The sequence below is a fragment of the Euprymna scolopes genome, chromosome 14 (assembly GCF_053919585.1).
Source record: "Euprymna scolopes isolate OS-2025 chromosome 14, ASM5391958v1, whole genome shotgun sequence".
Lineage (NCBI taxonomy): Eukaryota > Metazoa > Mollusca > Cephalopoda > Sepiida > Sepiolidae > Euprymna > Euprymna scolopes.
The window spans coordinates 69727820-69746215 of NC_136495.1; the positions used below are offsets into that span (position 1 = coordinate 69727820).

An 18396-nucleotide genomic window follows, 5' to 3' on the forward strand; every position below is an offset into this window, starting at 1 on the left:
GTATTCGGGGGAATCGTCGGAGATTTCTTTGGTTTTGTACACTCATTTACCACTTACTATCATTTTGCCTTTCAGTAACGATGTTAACTAGTAAACATTATTTTATTTTAAAGAATCGATTTCCTCCTGCACTGCGTTGATCCATTGGTGTGCCACTGGGGAAGTAGTGGCTTCTTTGTGGGTATGTGATACAGTGTATCACTGATACACCATGTGCGGCTTTGTAGCAGTAATCGACGTTGGTTAGTGTATGATCATTTTCATTCTGAACTACTGTCACATAGTCCTTTAAGTAGTTGGGTTGTTGGTGGTCCCATCTTCGGTCTCTTTGAGTACAAATATCCTCTTTAGTGGCATTAGTTATTTGATCAACATCAGATCGCCTAGGGTTTTCCGTTTTTAAATTTTTCATTAAGTCTCGTAGGGAAAGGTTCTTACCATCGTCATTTGGTGGATAAGTAAGCATGTGTTGATCAATGGCGTTGAATTTAACTTGTCTATTTTTATGTACTTTTTCATTTTCTGAGTAGTAGATTAGGTATGCTGGGCTGTTTCTGTCGTATCCGACAAAAAATCTCCTTTTAGATCTAGTTTTCCTCTTTTATTAGAGTAGGCATAACACACCGAGCCGAAAATGTGCATTTTTCAAAAGATCGGGTTTTCTCTCGGTTATTTCGTGAAAGAGAGTCTGCTTTAAACGGTTGTTGAAGCACCTGCTTTGTACAGTTGCAGGTGTCATAACAGTGTAAGTCCATAAACTTTTAGGTAAGCCGCTTTCCACAACCATTCATCTTGCCATTTCAAATAATGTTCACCAATTCCTCTCCGTGGTCCCATTTTGGTGTGACGACTATGATGTTGAGGTTTCGTGTCTAATGTTGTTTTGAAGTCATTTTTGGAAGTCGTTTAACTTGAACTCTGAACCATTGTCTAATCTCAGTATTCTTATTTTGCCACAGGGAGAAACATCCGCAATGAATTTTTTTGGCAGCAAGTGTAGTTTCTCTATTTTTGACAAAGTATATGAATACAGCACCAGAGAAATCATTGGTGAATGAGACAGCATATATGTTTCCGTTTAAATCTGCCGGGTCTATGGGGCCGGCTAGATCTGAGTGGACCAAATGCAATATGGTAGTCACCCGTTTCTCAGGGAGTTTATTCCTACGTTGAGAAAATTTTCCTTGAAGGCAGATGTCACAACTTTTGTTGTTCGTGTCTTTACTTTTTATTTTCATTCCACTAACTACATCGGGCAGTTTTGCTACGTCATTCCACTAACTACATCGGGCAGTTTTGTTACGTCATTGTAGTTACAGTGGCCGAGTATTTTATGCTACATGTAAATATCGTGACATTGATGACAGCTCTCTTCAGTAATTTCGTTTGTCTTATGTGTACGTAGATTTTAAATTTTGTACCCTCCGTTGCTTCGTTTATGGTTGCAGATTTACAGAAAATATGTCCTGTGGGTAGGAGGGTATGAGTAGCAGCATTTTTAAGGTAACTGTGACGCAGTTTCCATTTATGTCTAGTAGACGTACTTCGACGTCTCCTCTTTTTAATACTATACCGCTAGTTTTTGTTCTAACAGCTAACTCTGTATAATGATTTCCTGATTGGAATATTTCATCAAAGTTTTTAAAATTTCTTTGCATCTCTAATCATTTAAGGAAGTGGCTCCTGCATTGACTAGTAAGCCCGTGGGTGATATCGGCTTGCATACATAGTTCCATTTGAAGTGCGAATGTATTTTCTTCACCATCTGCTACATTTTTCATAGTATCCCTTCGTTTATAGCAGCAGGACTCTCTCTCTCTCTCTCTCTCTCTCTCTCTCTCTATCTATCTATCTATCTATCTATCTATTTATCTCTATCTCTCTCTCTATCTATCTATCTCTTGTGAGTAGTGTTTTTGCAATAGTTACACCAGGGTTTTCGTCTTTTGTCATTGTTGGGACAGTTTTTGGATAGATGTTCTTTTCTGCTTCATGTAAAGCACATGGTGATTGGTGCCCCGGCCATCACGAGTCGTCCGTGAAAAAGAGGAAGTTAATTTCATGATGTCGTCACTGCTTGGTGCTTCTTGACTGGTCTTTGTATTTTAACGTTTCTTCGGAGCTGTGAAGTTCGATTTTAAATTCTGAGAATGTTAGCCCTTATTCCTGGGGGTTCCATAAAAAGAAAAAAAATGTTGGCTAGGTAGTCCTTTTAGTATCATGGCAATGACCAAGACATTGTCCATTGTTTGACCGGTATTCCCGAGAGCTGTTAACGCAATTTCTCTCCTTATTACAATAAGCGTAATGTTCATGTAATGTTTCGAGGGCCTTTCTTCCGTTATCGGCAACTTCTCTCGTTATCAGGGATATGCTTTTATAGTCCAGGAACTGTACAAGTCGGCATAAGCCTCTTTCATTTATCTCATTATCGTCTCCGTCACCAACGGGATTTACTCCTAAGATGGCATCTTTTAGAGCGAGCACGCAGTTAGTTGGCCTAAGAATTTAATTTCCCAAATTTCGTATTTTGCTTCATCTCCGTCAAATAATAATCTGCTCCAGCGGTTTCTATTATTTCTACTGGGCATATACTCTGTTGCGAGTTGCATTATGGGTGGACAAAATTAAAAAATAAGCAGAAATTCTAGGAAGAAAAATTTACAACACGCGCGAACGATAGAAGAAATCTCTATTGAACCCAAGGAAAGGATAATTACAAACAAAGGGAGATAAAAAAAGAGACAAGAGTTCCTGAACTACCAACACGAGTTATCGGACTTTTAACAAAATGCTTTGTAAAATTCAGTTTGAATTACACTTCTGAGGGTTGAAGGTTTAAATCCTCAGTGCGGACAACACTTAAAATACAATTGTGAATTACTTAGGACTTCTACCTGGTTAGAGCTGACAGAATTAGAGCATTCTACTCCTCTGGATTAAATAAAAGGTTTGGTTCGAAATTCCATGCAGATTCTCGAGTTCAACAGAAAGACCCCCAAATCCGACAAGATATATCTCAAGAAGGTCGGAGGTTGCATTGACTGAAATATTGTGAAAATAAGACTTATGATGAGAGCAGTAATCCGAATAATACAGTTTCTCCTCCTTTAACGGAGGACAGGACGCATCTTAGCCGCAACTAATCTCCAAGTATACCGTTTTGCTGTTGTCACGTCTTCAACTTCAACTTTTGCTATCAAAGTTTTATCATAAGTCGAGCTGATGGAGACAGATAACTGTATGATTTAAAATCAATAAAAAATACCACCGCTTCTACACTATTGGGACGAAATTTACGAAATCGTAACAGTAACACTGAATTTCACATGAAAACAATGGTATCTACGTATTCCTCGAATTTTTAAGATGATTATATCCAAAGATTACGAAAATCACTAAGGTAGAAAATTATTTATTAAAGAAAATAAAAATAATAGAATTTGATGAAAACGATCGTAAGACACAGGATAGTTCACAAGGGAGGTAATTTTCCGTTTCGATTTAAATAAGATGGCGGTAATTTTTCACCTGCTAGTACGATTAAAGTTTTTTTTAAATAATAATTCAGTATATTCAGGTAATTCCGACTGCATAATTTGGAAGCTACCATTGTAACTTATTAGAATTGATAAAAAAAATCAGTTGAAACCTTTGGGTTTTTTTTGTTTTTGTTTTTTTTTTTTGTTGTTGTTTTTTATCTGAAAGTTCCATTTATCGACTACAAAATCTCGTCCTAATAGTGTAGAGGCGCCAAAATACCTATATAATGGCATGTTTTTCTATGTACTATATAGAATAAATCCTAAACTATCCGTCAGTATTTATTCAATATTAACTATTTATGAAAACATTTTGGAATTTCTAAACACGCAACATTTTTGTAAAGTCATAATCTCTCTCTCTCTCTCTCTCTCTCTCTCTCTCTCTCTCTCTCTCTCTCACACACACACACACACACACACACACACACACCTTCCTTTATTCTCCAGACTTAATAGCTCTATACCAAATTGCATGTATCCACAAGTAAGTGACAACGTCTATAGAGAAATTATGTCTCTTTTCGGCTACCGTACTTTGAATTGAATGACCCAGAAGTTTTTCGCTAAAACAAAACAAATCAACACGTTCGTTTGAAGTCCGCTAAGACAACACCAAAATACTTTTTATTCAGACAGTTATTTAATATTAATTATAATTATGATTTTAAAAATACAATTTCAAATTTAAGGTATCCTCCAAAGAGGCCCCACATTTGAAAATGTCTCAAAAACATATTCTTCTGTACGTTCCGAACATAATTGGTAAGTTTGTTCTTAAGCCTTCTTCCTTGTATTTATTTTTTAATGTGGGTTAAATTCTTTTTTAGTCACATTTATTTTTAAAGAAATGGGGGTTTTCCAAACTTTTTTTTCTATTTAAATCTTATTTTTATATATAATAAAAGATGCTTATTAATATACAGTCGACGACAGATCGATATTTTTTTAATATGTTGTTCGGTTTGTTTTACTATACACATAGACTCGAAAAAGTTGTCAAAAACAAATATATAACAAGTAAATGTTATCAAAGGCAAGATAAATTACTTTTCTACCTAATTGGATAAGTTTTTAGTGTTTTTATTTAATATAAAATGTTTAATCCGTTCGAAAAAACATGCAGTGTTTATCGTAATATTTGAAAAAGACAAATGGCGGCTAGCTCGCTGTTGGATACGTTAAGTTTGGGAAAATGAGTTCAAACTAAAAAAAAACTATACAAAATACTGTTAGAAACTCGCTCAATATATGTTATCGTGACATAAGCTGACATATATTCGGTAGGTTTCTAACAGTATTGTGTACAGTTTATAGTTTGAACTATTTTCCTAAACAACGTATTCCAACAGTGAGCTAGCTGCTATTTTATTAATTGGAGACCTCGGTACATTTTTTTTAATAGGCGCTAAAACCAATCCCCCCCCCCCGCTCCCCGAAATAAAGATCTTTTAACAATTAATATAATTTCAAGTTGTAGTTAAATTTGCTATTTTATAATTTGTCTATAGTCATTTTTTATATGAAAACATTTTTTTTTTTAATTGGAAAACCTTTTTCAAAAATCTGTTTAAAATTTCATATCGCGAAATATTGGAGTTTAAGTCTATTTAAATGTTTTAAAAATGAATCATTTTCTAGAATTTTGTTTTTTGTTTTACGGGCAACGCCATGTAGACCTACTAGATTCGAATACTTATCAGTTTCCTGTAGATTGTGAGGCGTTAACCTATGGAGACAAATAATTATTAATTTCACTAAAATTTGATTCAGCGTTTTTTCTTTTCTTTTCTTTTCTTTTTTTTTGTGAGTGAGGAGAGTTGTTGCTGCTATTGCTTAGATAATTCGGTGAACATGAAATGGATTTTGATGTAGGTTCAAAAATTTAGTTTTATTTTTTCAATGAACTTTGGATTTGTAACATTTTAGTTCTGTGCTTAATGTATGTGAATGCATCTTACTATCATTATATATATATATATATATATATATATATATATACATATATATATATATATATATATATATATATATATATATATATATATATATATATATATAGTGTGTGTGCGTGTGTGTGTGTGTTAAGACAATCGGAATTGGGAATCGAAAAAAATCAGAACTTTTGGTGTATCAGAATAATTTGTGGTTATTTTCTTGATTAAAAAAAGATTTTTTTAAATTACTATTTTTGTTTGTTTTTGTTCAAAATTTAATTTTCCCTGACTTGTATTAATGATGAAATGATAAATATTTATCAGTGAAACAAAAACACCCCTCAAGTATATTTTTACATTTGTAAAAAAATATGAAAACATTACATAAGTATTTATATAATCCCGTCCCCCCCCTCACACACAAAAACAACTCTATATTTAGAAATTTAAAAAGAATTAGAATCAGTGATTGTATTGGAATTGGGAAAAACATTGGAATCATCCAATTACTAATATATATATACTAACCCGCCATTGCCTGATCATAAAATATGCTAAAATATAATCTTTATTTATTATTATAGAGCGAATTTTCTATTGATTATTATATTGCACCCAATATATAGAAGCTATGACTTGAGTGCAATCAGCTAGTATCAAAACCAAAACATATAGCTCTTCAATTTTATTCGTTAACATCTGAGTTACGTCCATATGCATACTAAAGCATTAAAAATAACATTGGTAAACACATGCATATATTTGCGCATATGTCGAACTATGCCTGCCAAGTTTTATTTTGACCCCTTAGCAGCTATTTTTCCTGCTAAAAAGTACATCGATTTTGTTCCACAGGTCTGAATATCCCATATATCAAGTTTCAAGTAAAAGATTTTACAGCTTAGTAGAGACCGATACGAGCTCAAGATAGATTTATGCAGCTCCAAATGTAATGCAATTATGCACAATGTAGAAAATATGCACCAATAGAACTGTGCATAATAGTAAAATGAAACTAATCCAATAAGAAAACCAAAAAAAACAAAAAAAATTAACAGTGAATTAATAAAAGTTCTTTTATTAAGGAATATGCAAATTAGTATAAACACAAATTTGTGTGAAAGGTGATAATGTACATAACAAACCTAAATGTGTGAAAATGTTTGGTTGTTTGGTTGTTTTGTTTTATGGCATATCTACCCTTTTCAGGTTATTTAATGCCGAATCTGGTGATTTTGAAGAACGATTTTTTAATATAGTATATTTGATTTTTAAGTCGTATTCTATTTAACCCATAGTTGGGACCCTAACAGGTACTACCACTCCGGGTCAGAGTGGACCTGGGAGCAATGGCAATTAAAGGGTGGCTCCACACTCCCTAATGCCTGCAAGCTGGGGCCTCACCATCAGATATAGTTTAAGGTCATATCCAGGACCGTTGTGTGGAAATGTGATAATGTTATGTACAAACGTGTGTGAAAGGTGATAACACATGTACAAACATAAATGTATGTGAAAGGTGCCGATGTACGTTCAAACATGTGTATGTGAAGATTCCTCCGCTTCAAGAAGAGAAATCCCCTTGTTTTGTTATGGGTGAAGAAAAAACTCACTTTGAAATACTACCTGTTCTATCTACATTAAGCACTTTGAATTATGACTCTATCTAGAATATTGAGCACTTTCTTAAATAAGGAGACCTCTAGAATACTACTAAAACCAATTTTCTAATCAATCCTCTCTAGAAGAGAAATTATTTTAGTGGTCAGTGAAAGAAAGACAAAATAAGAGGCCTGCAGAACACTACTAAAACCGCTAAATATAATTAAGGTTGCCTCCAGAGTACTACTAAACTGTTTCCCCTCCTTTCTTTGTAGTTAAAAACTTAAAAATAAATTCCCACAAAATATTTTTCAGCTTTCATTTCAAGATGAAAATTTGGCTAAAAGTGATGTTAAAATTTGAGACGGTGACATCATGACACAGAAATTCAGAGTTTTATATATATATATATATATAAAACTCACTATGTATGCCTGCTTATGTCCATTTTTTGTTAAATTGCATCTCATCTGAGATGCAAGTTCACAGGGCAGCACAAGGAGAGTCAAATGAATGTATTTTTTGAGAACTGTAGTTATAAGCCGGTAAAAATAGCTGCTAATGGGTCAAAATTGGAACTTGTAAATCAACTTTAAGTGCTCTTGTATGCATGCACAAATATACGTTTATATGTTAAAGTCGGTTCGTTTTTAACTATTGCTTAGCTGTCAGACGATAGCTCAAGTGGTAACGACTAAGACTGAAATGCTAAATGTTTTGGTTTCAATTTTAGCTGATAGCACCCAAATCATATATATATATATATATATATATATATATATATATATATATATATATATAAAAAACTTTTGAAATCACTATTATATATTGGGTAAAAGATAATAATCAGTAGAGAATTGGCTCTATATTAATAAATACAAAATCTATATAAATTAAAATATATTTAAGCATATTTTATGATTGGGCAATGTCGGGCGCCCTGCTCGCAAGCCAAATAGATTATATTTATAAAAACTAATACATTCTGTCATTAGCGAGGATTGGTTCAGTGATAATTTCAGGCTTTAAGTTCGGGAGTCCCAGTTTCAAATCTCACTAGCTTTCGCACTGATAAGTCATGAAACAATGAAACAGGACTGTAGGGACAAGATCATCCCTTACCTATTTAGCTGCTTTGAAATGTTAGCACGTTCTATAGATGAGTCCTAACCTACCTTAGAAAGTAGTCTACAAACATTTTTGTTTATTATCATTTCTTTTTTTTATTTTCCATCTGAACAAGAAATATTTTTAATGTTTGATTTTTTCTTTGTTTTCTGGCGTTTTTTAGGTTACGTTCGTCTGTGTTTCGTACTTTTTGCTTTTTTGCTTTCTGGAAAACCAATTTGGTTTTTGCTGTTTTATATTTTGTCAGCCATTTTGGATGGTAAGTAATTCATCTTTTCTTTCTTTGTTCTTTTGACATATTCGCTCTTTCTCTCTCTCTCTCTCTCACCTTCCTCTTTCTCTCTAATATTCGCTTACTTTCCTTTATTCTTTTAACTCCTTCTCTCTTCACTTTCTTCTTCACTCCCCCCCCCTTTTATTTCTTACAAAATCATCACCTTTTTTCAAGGCCCGGAGGCCACTTGAAGATAAGGGTTAATGAGTGTACAATAGTCATTGGGATAATAGCGTAGCAATCATTAGTAGTGGAAATTTAGTAAATTGGATAACTTAAGAGGACGACTCATCAAGAACTTGTTTACATTGGACTTGAAGACGACCATATTGTAGTCAGCTGGAAAACAGGCAAACGGAACAGTTCCACACGCAGGTAGTTCTAAAAAAGAAGCTTTGTTCATGGAATTCACGTTTAGGTTTAGGTATAGATAAAGATTTGGGGAAATTATTGATAGTGGTTTCAGATAGATAAGTGTTTTTCATGAAAGTTTGGCTATAGGGAACCATAGATTGGAGCTCAAATTAGCACTTGCCATGAAAATAGTGATAGTGTTGAGACAAGTTAGCGTCTCTTATGTAGGAAAGAGGTTGCAGGGAAGAGAAAAGGGCATCCCCTACTAGACTATAAGTTGGTTTTGAATCCTGTCAAGGCAGGAGAGGCTGCTTCAAGCAGCTTCTGTCCAGATGTGGCAACAGTACTCAATCCTAGGATGAACTTTGCTCTTATACAGGTAGAGAATTGCATTGTTAGTGAGATATCTACCGGAGTGGTAGTATGATCCAACCATTTTTCCAGCAACCTTGGCAATGGATTTGATGTATATATTCCATTACAGATCAGGAGTGAAGTTCAGACCCACAAGCTTGTCAAACATGGAACCTTCCCAAGATGAGAGCCATTCATTTTAATTGATGCCAGACAGAGATCACAGCGTTGATGGGAAGACAGAAGCTTGGTTTTAGATGCATTAAAATTAACCAGCCACCCTTCTCTCCATTGCACCACATGTTCAAGATGAAAAGAGAGAGAATCAGTCATTTATGGCCTTTGAAGTGTTGCCATAGATGGTAGTGTCATCAGCATAAATGTCTATGAGTGATCTAAGAATGTGATTTGGAAGATCATTGAGGTAGATTAGGAAGAGAGTTAGGCCCAGAATGGAACCTTGAAGGATGCCAGCATTAATACTGTGAGCTTCTGATTTCTGCCAATTAACCACTACTCTTATCAGAGAGAAATGATTTAAATTATTGAGAAGGCATTTCCAGCTATACTGTTGCTGGAGATCTTGTGATGTAGATTTTTATACCATACTCTATCAAAAACCTTTGATATGCCAAAAGCTATTGCCCTAGAAACAAAGCCCCCCATCAAGAAATTCGTTAATCCTATGAGATATAACAGTTAGCACATCTGCTGCAGATCTAACTGAATGGAAACTATATTGCATGCCACTGAGGAGGTTATTTTTGGTGAGTTATTGACAACTTCTCTATTTAACACAGATTCCAGCAACTTACTCATGACGCACAGGAGACTGATTGGTCTGTACTGAGAGGGAGATGACCGATCACCTGAATTCTTAAATACAGAGCAGACTGATGAGGTTTTCCAGGGCGTTGGGAAACAAGTCTCCTTAAGACAATATTTAAACGACTAAGTACGGGAGCTAGTTTTTGTTGAAGCTTTTTCAGCACTATAATTGGAATACCATCAGAGTCGGTTGCTTTACTGGAATCAAGGGTTTTGATTAGCTTGGCAACATAATGCACAGATATTCACATAGCATGTTTTCAGACACAGAAGGAAATACAGTGGTTGGCAGTAGAATTAGCTGGTAAGTTCTATGACGAAATTGCCTCAGGTCCATTGATGATGCTTGGGATAGAGCACACGCTTCTTTTCAGGACCCTGTTTATTATTTGCCAAAACTCATGGGAACCAAGCTGTTGCTCAGCTATTTTGGACTTGACGGATTGAGCATACAACTCTCTTGTATTTTTTATTACTCTTTTACAGAGGTTGACAGTCCTGAATGTGGATTTAGTTTCAGAAAATCTATTTTTTATAGCAATGTAAAAGTGATTGATTTCTGTGCACAACGGCATATTTTGGAGAGAACCAGAACTGGCTGCTAGGTTTTTGCTGTAATTTTTGGAGGGAATGAAGCAGTCTATACTGATAATTAACCATTCAATTAGGTTTGATAATATAGAGGACACCTTCATTTTGAATATAGAATGCAAAGGTATATCTGATATAAATGTATGGAAGCTATCCCAGTCAGCCATAGAGTATCAATATATTGTATGATAGAGAGGTACATCTGGAAGCTTATTAAATTTTGTTTTATCTTAATCGAGTGGTCAGAAGATCCAAGTGGAGTGTTAGGTACATGAGTAGACTCATGAATAATCTGAGTTAGGTCATAAGCAATGGAGAAATCATAACAGAATTTCCCCTCATCATCTGTGTTGTTTGAGTGTGCTAACCATTCCACATTGTGAACATTGAAGTCTCCACAGATATAAATATTTGCTGAAGGATAAGCAGACAGAATCGGATCAATTTTTTCAGATATGCTCTTAAAGATAGTAACTTCGCTGTTGTAGGGGCGATAGAGGGCAAATATGGAGGCAGTGTTGTGAGCAAGTGCAACCTGGAAGCACATGTAGGGCAATTTAGAGTCTTCTGTGGAGATGTCCCTACCACATGGAAAACTATCTCTAATGTAGGCACATATTCCATGCCCATGGCAAATTTGGAGGTCAGATTTTGATGTAAAGTTAGTGTATCATTTAATTACAAACTCATGTAGGGAAGCAGTCAGTCCAATGCCAGTTTCATACAGGAACAATAGGTCTCATTTAGACTTTCTGTAATTGGAAGGTTGAAATGTAAACCCCTGTTGCAGGGCCATACAAGTCATGTTCAATGAGTTAGTAACAAAGAAAACCATTATACTTGTATATATACAAAATTAACATTATTTAAAACAAACAAAATGGTAAGGTCATACATTTTTGTACTATAATTTGGTAGACATGTAAAAACGTGAATGTAGTCTGTATTTGTTGACCTCTGTGAATGTGTTTATAAATAGAGGTTATAGTTCATCATATTTTTACACAAGCAATATATAGTTTTTATGTGTAGATTATAGGAAAATATAACATTGTCTTAGAGTGTCCATATTGTGTGTGAGAATCCTACAGGTAACAAGGTTCATATTTACAGTGCAATTCTTACCTCACAAGGCAATGCATGTTTCGTTGAGGAGAACAAGAAAATACTTTGCATCATGTCGTAATCTGGTTTGAAAAAAGGGGTGAGTAAAGGAAGAGGAAGTGTGGGTCACAAAAGGTCACATAGAAATGTGCCAACACGCGTGTGCAGTTATAGGGTCGTGAGGTCAAATAAGAAGTAGCAGAAATATATCGTTGCAGACTGTTGTTATACACTTGCACACACTTTCTATTTTGTGTTTGTGTACTGCATGCAACTGCTGCTGTGTCTGTGTGTTCGACATTTAATAGTTGCACTACTTGTTATAAATGCATTCGTACACTAATGTTGGACAAGGAGACCTGGTAATCAGGGTCTACATTGAAAGTTGGAATTCTGGGTTTAATCTTGTATTCTTTCTTGAGACTTTTCGTGATGGAATATTAGGATTTGTGGAACAGATCAACAGAGTTGGTTAGAGCAGGGCAGAGAAGGAAAGAAATGAAGAAAAAGAAACAAAGAAATATTTGTCTTTTGTAGCCCATGATAAGGTAAAGCCATAAAAATTACCCACTAATATAGCATTGAGAAGCCCCACCAGAAGCTACTGCATGGTCCAAAATCCATTCACGAAATAGCAATACAATAGCCCCAGTACTTTGCACCTGCTGATAGGACGGCCTCTTTAGTTATTAATCAAAGGTTTGGGTCCCTGACCATCTGGTGGATAACGTCAACCTAGTTTAAACGTTTACCCCCAGCAGCCTTATTCTGACATGGCCACAAGGATAGAAATAGAAAGAGAAAAATTCGGACATCTCAAGCAACTGTGTATGCAAAAGGACTGCTGAATTAGAATACCGTTTTTTCTTCTTCCTTTGTCAGAAAAATTACTTATTCTAAACGAGGTCTGAATGACAAATTAGGAGAAGTGAGAGTTACAGGGATTGCCGAGAATGCATCCGTAATGTGTTGTCTACTCTCCATTTAAAAAAATAAGCATTGTATTTTAAGTTTAATTGGCATGTTTAGGGAAAAGAATGGCAATAGATTTCCCTTTCTAACTAGAATAAGAAAGGGACTTTTTTTTGTTTACCAGCATTCAGTTGGCAAAGTTTGCATATGTAATTCTTGATGCTAGTCGCCTTTTATCCTCATGTCATTCCCAATTTGATTTGAATTGGATTGTCTACCCCTTTTGGTAACATATTCGATGCTAGGTGGCGCCTTATTAGTATGACTAATTGAAAAGTCCACTAAAAAAGTACAGTGTCTACTGTTTTTTTTTGTTTGTTTTTTGGGGGTTTTTTTTGCAAACAGAAAAAAAAACATGTGGCATCCTTCCTCTGTTTTTCTTCTCTTCCCCTCTCTCCCTCTCCCCCTCTCTCTCTCTCTCTCTCTCTCTCTCTATCTATCTATCTCTTTGTTGCTTCCTTCCTCTTTCTTTTTCACTTTTCCCTTTTTCCCTCACTTTTTTCTCTCTTCCCTTCTGTTCACTTTTTCTCTTTCTCATTTTTCCTTTGTGCTACAAGATTAAGCTGTCTGAAAATATTGGCTTCCTGTCTTAAATGCACCAACATTAATATTATTATTTTTATCCTTTCCCTTTGAAAAACTTAATCATGTTCTGCAAAGCCAAAAATAGAAACGCTTCTCTACAAAACAACTAAACGAAACACTGAATAAATATTTGAAAATATAAAGAACTTGAAGCATAAAATCATTTTTTCTAATAATTACTTGATTCAGCATTAAGTAACTCCAAGAAGATTGATATATCATAAAACAAAACAACCTTGTTCATGATAGTGCTTGTCCCTTGGAGAATGATCCTTGTTGATGATTTCGAAAATGTTTGTTTATTACTAACATCTTTTATTTAAATATATATTTTTGTTTCCGTTTAATCGTTTACTGTTGTCCTTAGGTTTTGATGGCTACGCTGCTCGTCGTCTTAACCAAGTCTCAGCCTTTGGTGCATTGGTACGTAAAAACACTTTCAACCAATTCGTTATTTGATTTTTTTTTTTCTTTTGTAAATAAATCTAGTCTTGAATATGTGATTTAAAAACAGTAACTTTGTCATCACTTTTCACCCAATTATCTATACATCTCTATATAAAGTTAGGTATTTATATATATTTATAGGTTTATATGTGTGTGCGAGGTTACGATCAGGATTCGGTTCTGGGGTTCGGGAAGGAGCGAGTCACTCGCTCAACAACAGCACGTTTCTGCCCTCTTCTTTTCCAATCGACCACACCTGGCCTCTCGCTACCAATTGCTACACTGCACAATCTGAACACCAGCAACACAAAATACTTTTCAAGAGATGTTCACGGCTCTTTTCTTTTTGTGTTCCTTCCAGGGAATTTTTCCCAGCTTTTATATCCTCCTATCAAAAAAAAAATAAAAGGAAGAGACAAAAAAAAATAGCTTCTCCCATCATGCACTGCCTTCCCAAGATGCCGTTCGGGTATATAAATGAGTTAGCCATCCTTTCCTTCTTCTTTCCCAAAGAGCGATGCAGATACGCCCAGTACGTCGTATATTACTTATTTCTGTTGATTTTTGTTTCTAACCATAACAGCCTTAAACGGTACCTTTTCTTTTTTCCTTTAGCATATACCCCACAGTATGTCTTCCTAAACTAATTAACCGATCATTATGAATGATAGGAATGAATCATTTAGTTTTATGGAAAGTAAGCAAGTGAGGCTGAAAGTCTATTTTAAAAATTCAAATGCTCTTGATTCCTGTGAAATTTCGATAATAAAATATTCGGCATCGATTAATAAATATTCGGCAGCGATTAATAAATATTCGGCATCGATTAATAAATATTCGGCATCGATTAATAAATATTCGGCAGCAATCAACAAAATATTCAGCATCAATTAATAAATATTCTCCACATTTCAGTTTACTTGGAGTATTTTAAATGATTTTCAGGGGACATGATATCGACATAATCTCTTATTTGAAAAATTAAATATTTCAGAATTGCAGTAAATTTAATATCTTGAATTTCAATATATATTAGCATTATATCTTCATTTTAAACTTCTTAAGATATTAAAATGGTGCAAAACTTCTGTTCGGCAGGGGGGGATTTATTTTACTTGTCTTGGGATTGAAATTCTTCTAGTTATATATATACATATACATGAGTTATAGAAATTTTCAGGTTGGTATCTGAAGACGCAGTAATTTACTAGAAGAGATGCACCCCCAGTCTTCCTTACGACATGTACCTAGGAGAAGGAAACTCTGATGTGAAAACCTGCAGTCTGCTGTGTACTCTGTCTTGTGACAGTCATCTGCACTGACAAAGTTTAACAGTAATACCAAAAAGTGTGGTTGGTTCTACACAAAGCATTCGCCACCATAAATCATCTGTGTGTATTTCCGAGCAATTTAGTTGTTGTAGTGGAGGCTCATACATTGAAACTGACGAGAGAGTCCATCATATATATATATATATATATATATATATATATGAGACAATAGAAGTTGAAAATGAATTCACAAACACTATATATTGGAAAATATAGAATGAGTCATTTATTTAATAAGGATATAATTACAATTATTTGGGGGATAAAGAGGACTCTTTATACCAAGGTATTTCGAAGCGTAATGCTTCCCATTATTTTATATATTATATTTTATTTCTTTTTGTTAAAAAAAAAGAAGAAACCTTTTACTCTAAAGAAAACATGATTGTCTCAGTTGGAGGAAGATTTTTCTGTTTTCCTCTTTTTGGTACAGTTCTCACTCTTTTACTGAATAGGATTTTTAAAAGTTGCCTTTCATTTGACTCTATTAAAAGCTAAAACAGAATGAATAGGAAGAAATGGATGGGAGATATAAAGTAAGAGGAGTGAACAACGGGTAAATGTCTCAACTATCTGATAAATTCCACAAATGATAAATGAAAGGCGCTTTTAAAAAATCCTATTCAGTAAAAGAGTAAAAACTGTACGAAAAAGAGGAAAAGAGAAAAAACTTCTGACTGAGGCAATCATGTTTTCTTTAGAGAAAAATGTTTCTCCTTTTTTTTTAACAAAAGGAAATAAAATTTGTTATTTGTTCCAGTAATGTGATAATTTTGCTCTATAAATGTGTCTGATGTGACAAAAGGTTAGTTTTTTTGGGTAATTAATCTAGTGAGGTTAAGAGACTTTGAGTGCATGGCACATGGCGTCAATGTTAGTGATTTTATGTCAAGGAGACAGAGTCGAAACTGCGCATTGTTTATTTATAGTACTGTGTCCTGAACTGAACTGAACCGACTGATTTGGATTTTGCATACAGTGCTTTTTATATGCTTCTAAGTGGCTCCTAGCGAAGGCTGTTAGAAAAAGATTTTAGAAAGTGTTTTTTTTGAGTGTTGATTAGACAGAAAATGAACACCATATCACGTGGTATTGCCTTGTCCTATGTCCGCGCGAAGAGGTGCAGTTTACTTTTTTATTTCTACAGAATTTACATGAGTGGATATGACAAATGTATGCGTAACTGAAATGTTATTTATTTATTTTAATGTGTGGCAAATGCACACGTAACTGGAATGTTATTTATTTTAATGTCTCTGGCGTATTGCTACAGTATAAAAAGAATATTATTATTATTTATAATTATTAAGCCCCTTTAAGAAGTATTAAAGTTTAGCACTATCTGGGAAATAAAAACTAAAATGAAGTCAACTAGCGTTTATGCAACATTCACAGTGCTACTCATTTGAACCCGCTCGACTGTTTACTGTCTGTGCCCGCATTTGACGTTTATAGGTTGTTTAATTCACTTAATTCTCATGATAAGTGTTAGTAACGCAGAGGTAATGGCTTAGCAAATAGAATCAAAAGTGACTTTCAGCTTGGTTCAAATCTCAGTACGAATTTGTCACTTCCTACACTGCTGATTCCGAAAACATGAAACACTAATGTCTCTAGAGATAAAAAAAATTCTTATTTATACATTTACATATAAACTATTGCATCAAAGTTTTGCAGGTTCAATGTAAGTTTAATATCAAACATCATATTTCCACCTGGAGAGCTCCAAGAATTTGGTTTACTGAGCAAATATTGATAACTATAAAATCAGGTTTGTCACCTTTCCCAATCAATGTTTGGATCACTGTATGTCCCAGTCAAAATGAATGACCACTCCGAAGAAGCTCCTTATTTTCATTAGCTCCTGACATAAACTCCTAGGTTTGACATTCAACCTAGATCTCTAATGTGCGCGAGCCTTTTCTAGTCTCACACAAAAACACACATTCACATTTCAAGCTATATTACTTGTCATATACATATGCGCACACAAACATACGCGCCCACATCCACACTCATACATATATTCACGTTCGCGTACATACACTCACATTCATGTGTATATACACACACGCTAACGTACACACATGTACTCACACACGCATGCACGCATGGACAACGTCACTTCCACTTTCAAAGGAAATCCACACATGCGCAAAAGACCACCGGAAACGAGTATAAAAGAGAGAGCAATGACCGGCTTCTTCCTTTTCGAGACTACCGTCCTAGGTGGTTGGTCGGCGCGCTAGCTGCCGCCGTTTCGGCGCGCGCACACGCGTACCTCACACAACTTTCTACTATGGGGGACAAAAAGCTAACAGACCGTATGTACACATTCTCACTCTTTCTCTCTCTATCTACTACTGGTCCCTGAGAACACCTTCGCGTAGCTGACTGCTAACATGGCATACAGCTTAACCTCTATCCTCTTCTTTGTCTACACGCTGGACTATCATTCTCATTTTCACTACGTTACTCCTTTCTCTTCCCATGCGCGAACAAACGATAGTGACCCAAACTTGAGATGAACACACCTTTCCTTTTCTTTCTACAACACCAGTCCCGCAACGAACATTGGTTACACACGCGCGGACATGAACACATGTTATATCTAAAACATTCTTTCAACAGTAAATAAACGACGTTTATCTTATCCATCAATTGAGTCTTTGTTTCCTTCAATCCCATTCGTTTCATTATTATCTTGTGGCGAACTAGGGTATTATATCCTTGTCCGCAACAAATGCTAAGATCACTAGAAAAAATGAATAGATTATTCTAGTACTCCAGATATTACCTGAAGGCACCGAATATGATCCTCTACTTAAATTAGTCAGATATATGCAAAAAATGGACATATCTGCACCACGTTTGGTGAAGAGCTCTACAGAGTAATCTTTCTTGCTTTGACAGAGTAGACAATCAACTTGAAATCTGATAGGGAGTGAATCTTTTCAATACAACCCCAGTGCCAGTGTCTTTGCTCTATTATTACAATGGAAGGTAATTGACTGAGCTCCAATTTTTGGTTCATTTATTTTAATGATATTTTAATGATTTTCATACTGTAGCAATACGCCAGAGACATTAAAATGAATAACATTCCAGTTACGTGTGCATTTGCCATACATTAAAATAAATAAACTATTCACAGCAGAAACTCGTTTTTTCTACCCCATAGAAAAAAGACTTTCCATTCTCTCTCCATTCAGCTAGCATCCAGCTGAATTTTCGTAGCAGAGCTTCTTTGTGAGCACATTGTCAGAAAACTGCTTCTTTGCTGATTACAACTTGGTTATCTTCAAGCTCAATGTTAACAAATATTTATTAAAAACTGCCTGATAAGT

The 18396-nt window shown here is 34.9% G+C and overlaps 1 protein-coding gene across 1 annotated transcript in view; it reads left to right on the forward strand.

Moving 5' to 3' along the window:
* Positions 1-3932: 3932 nt before the first annotated feature.
* The window catches only part of LOC145293067 (uncharacterized), a 29894-nt gene continuing 15430 nt past the window's right edge, over positions 3933-18396 (forward strand). The window contains exons 1-3 of the mRNA XM_080139422.1: positions 3933-4307; positions 8373-8468; positions 13639-13694. Coding sequence (XP_079995548.1) covers positions 4265-4307; positions 8373-8468; positions 13639-13694 — 195 coding nt within the window. The 5' untranslated portion in view covers positions 3933-4264. The remainder of the gene's footprint in view (positions 4308-8372; positions 8469-13638; positions 13695-18396) is intronic.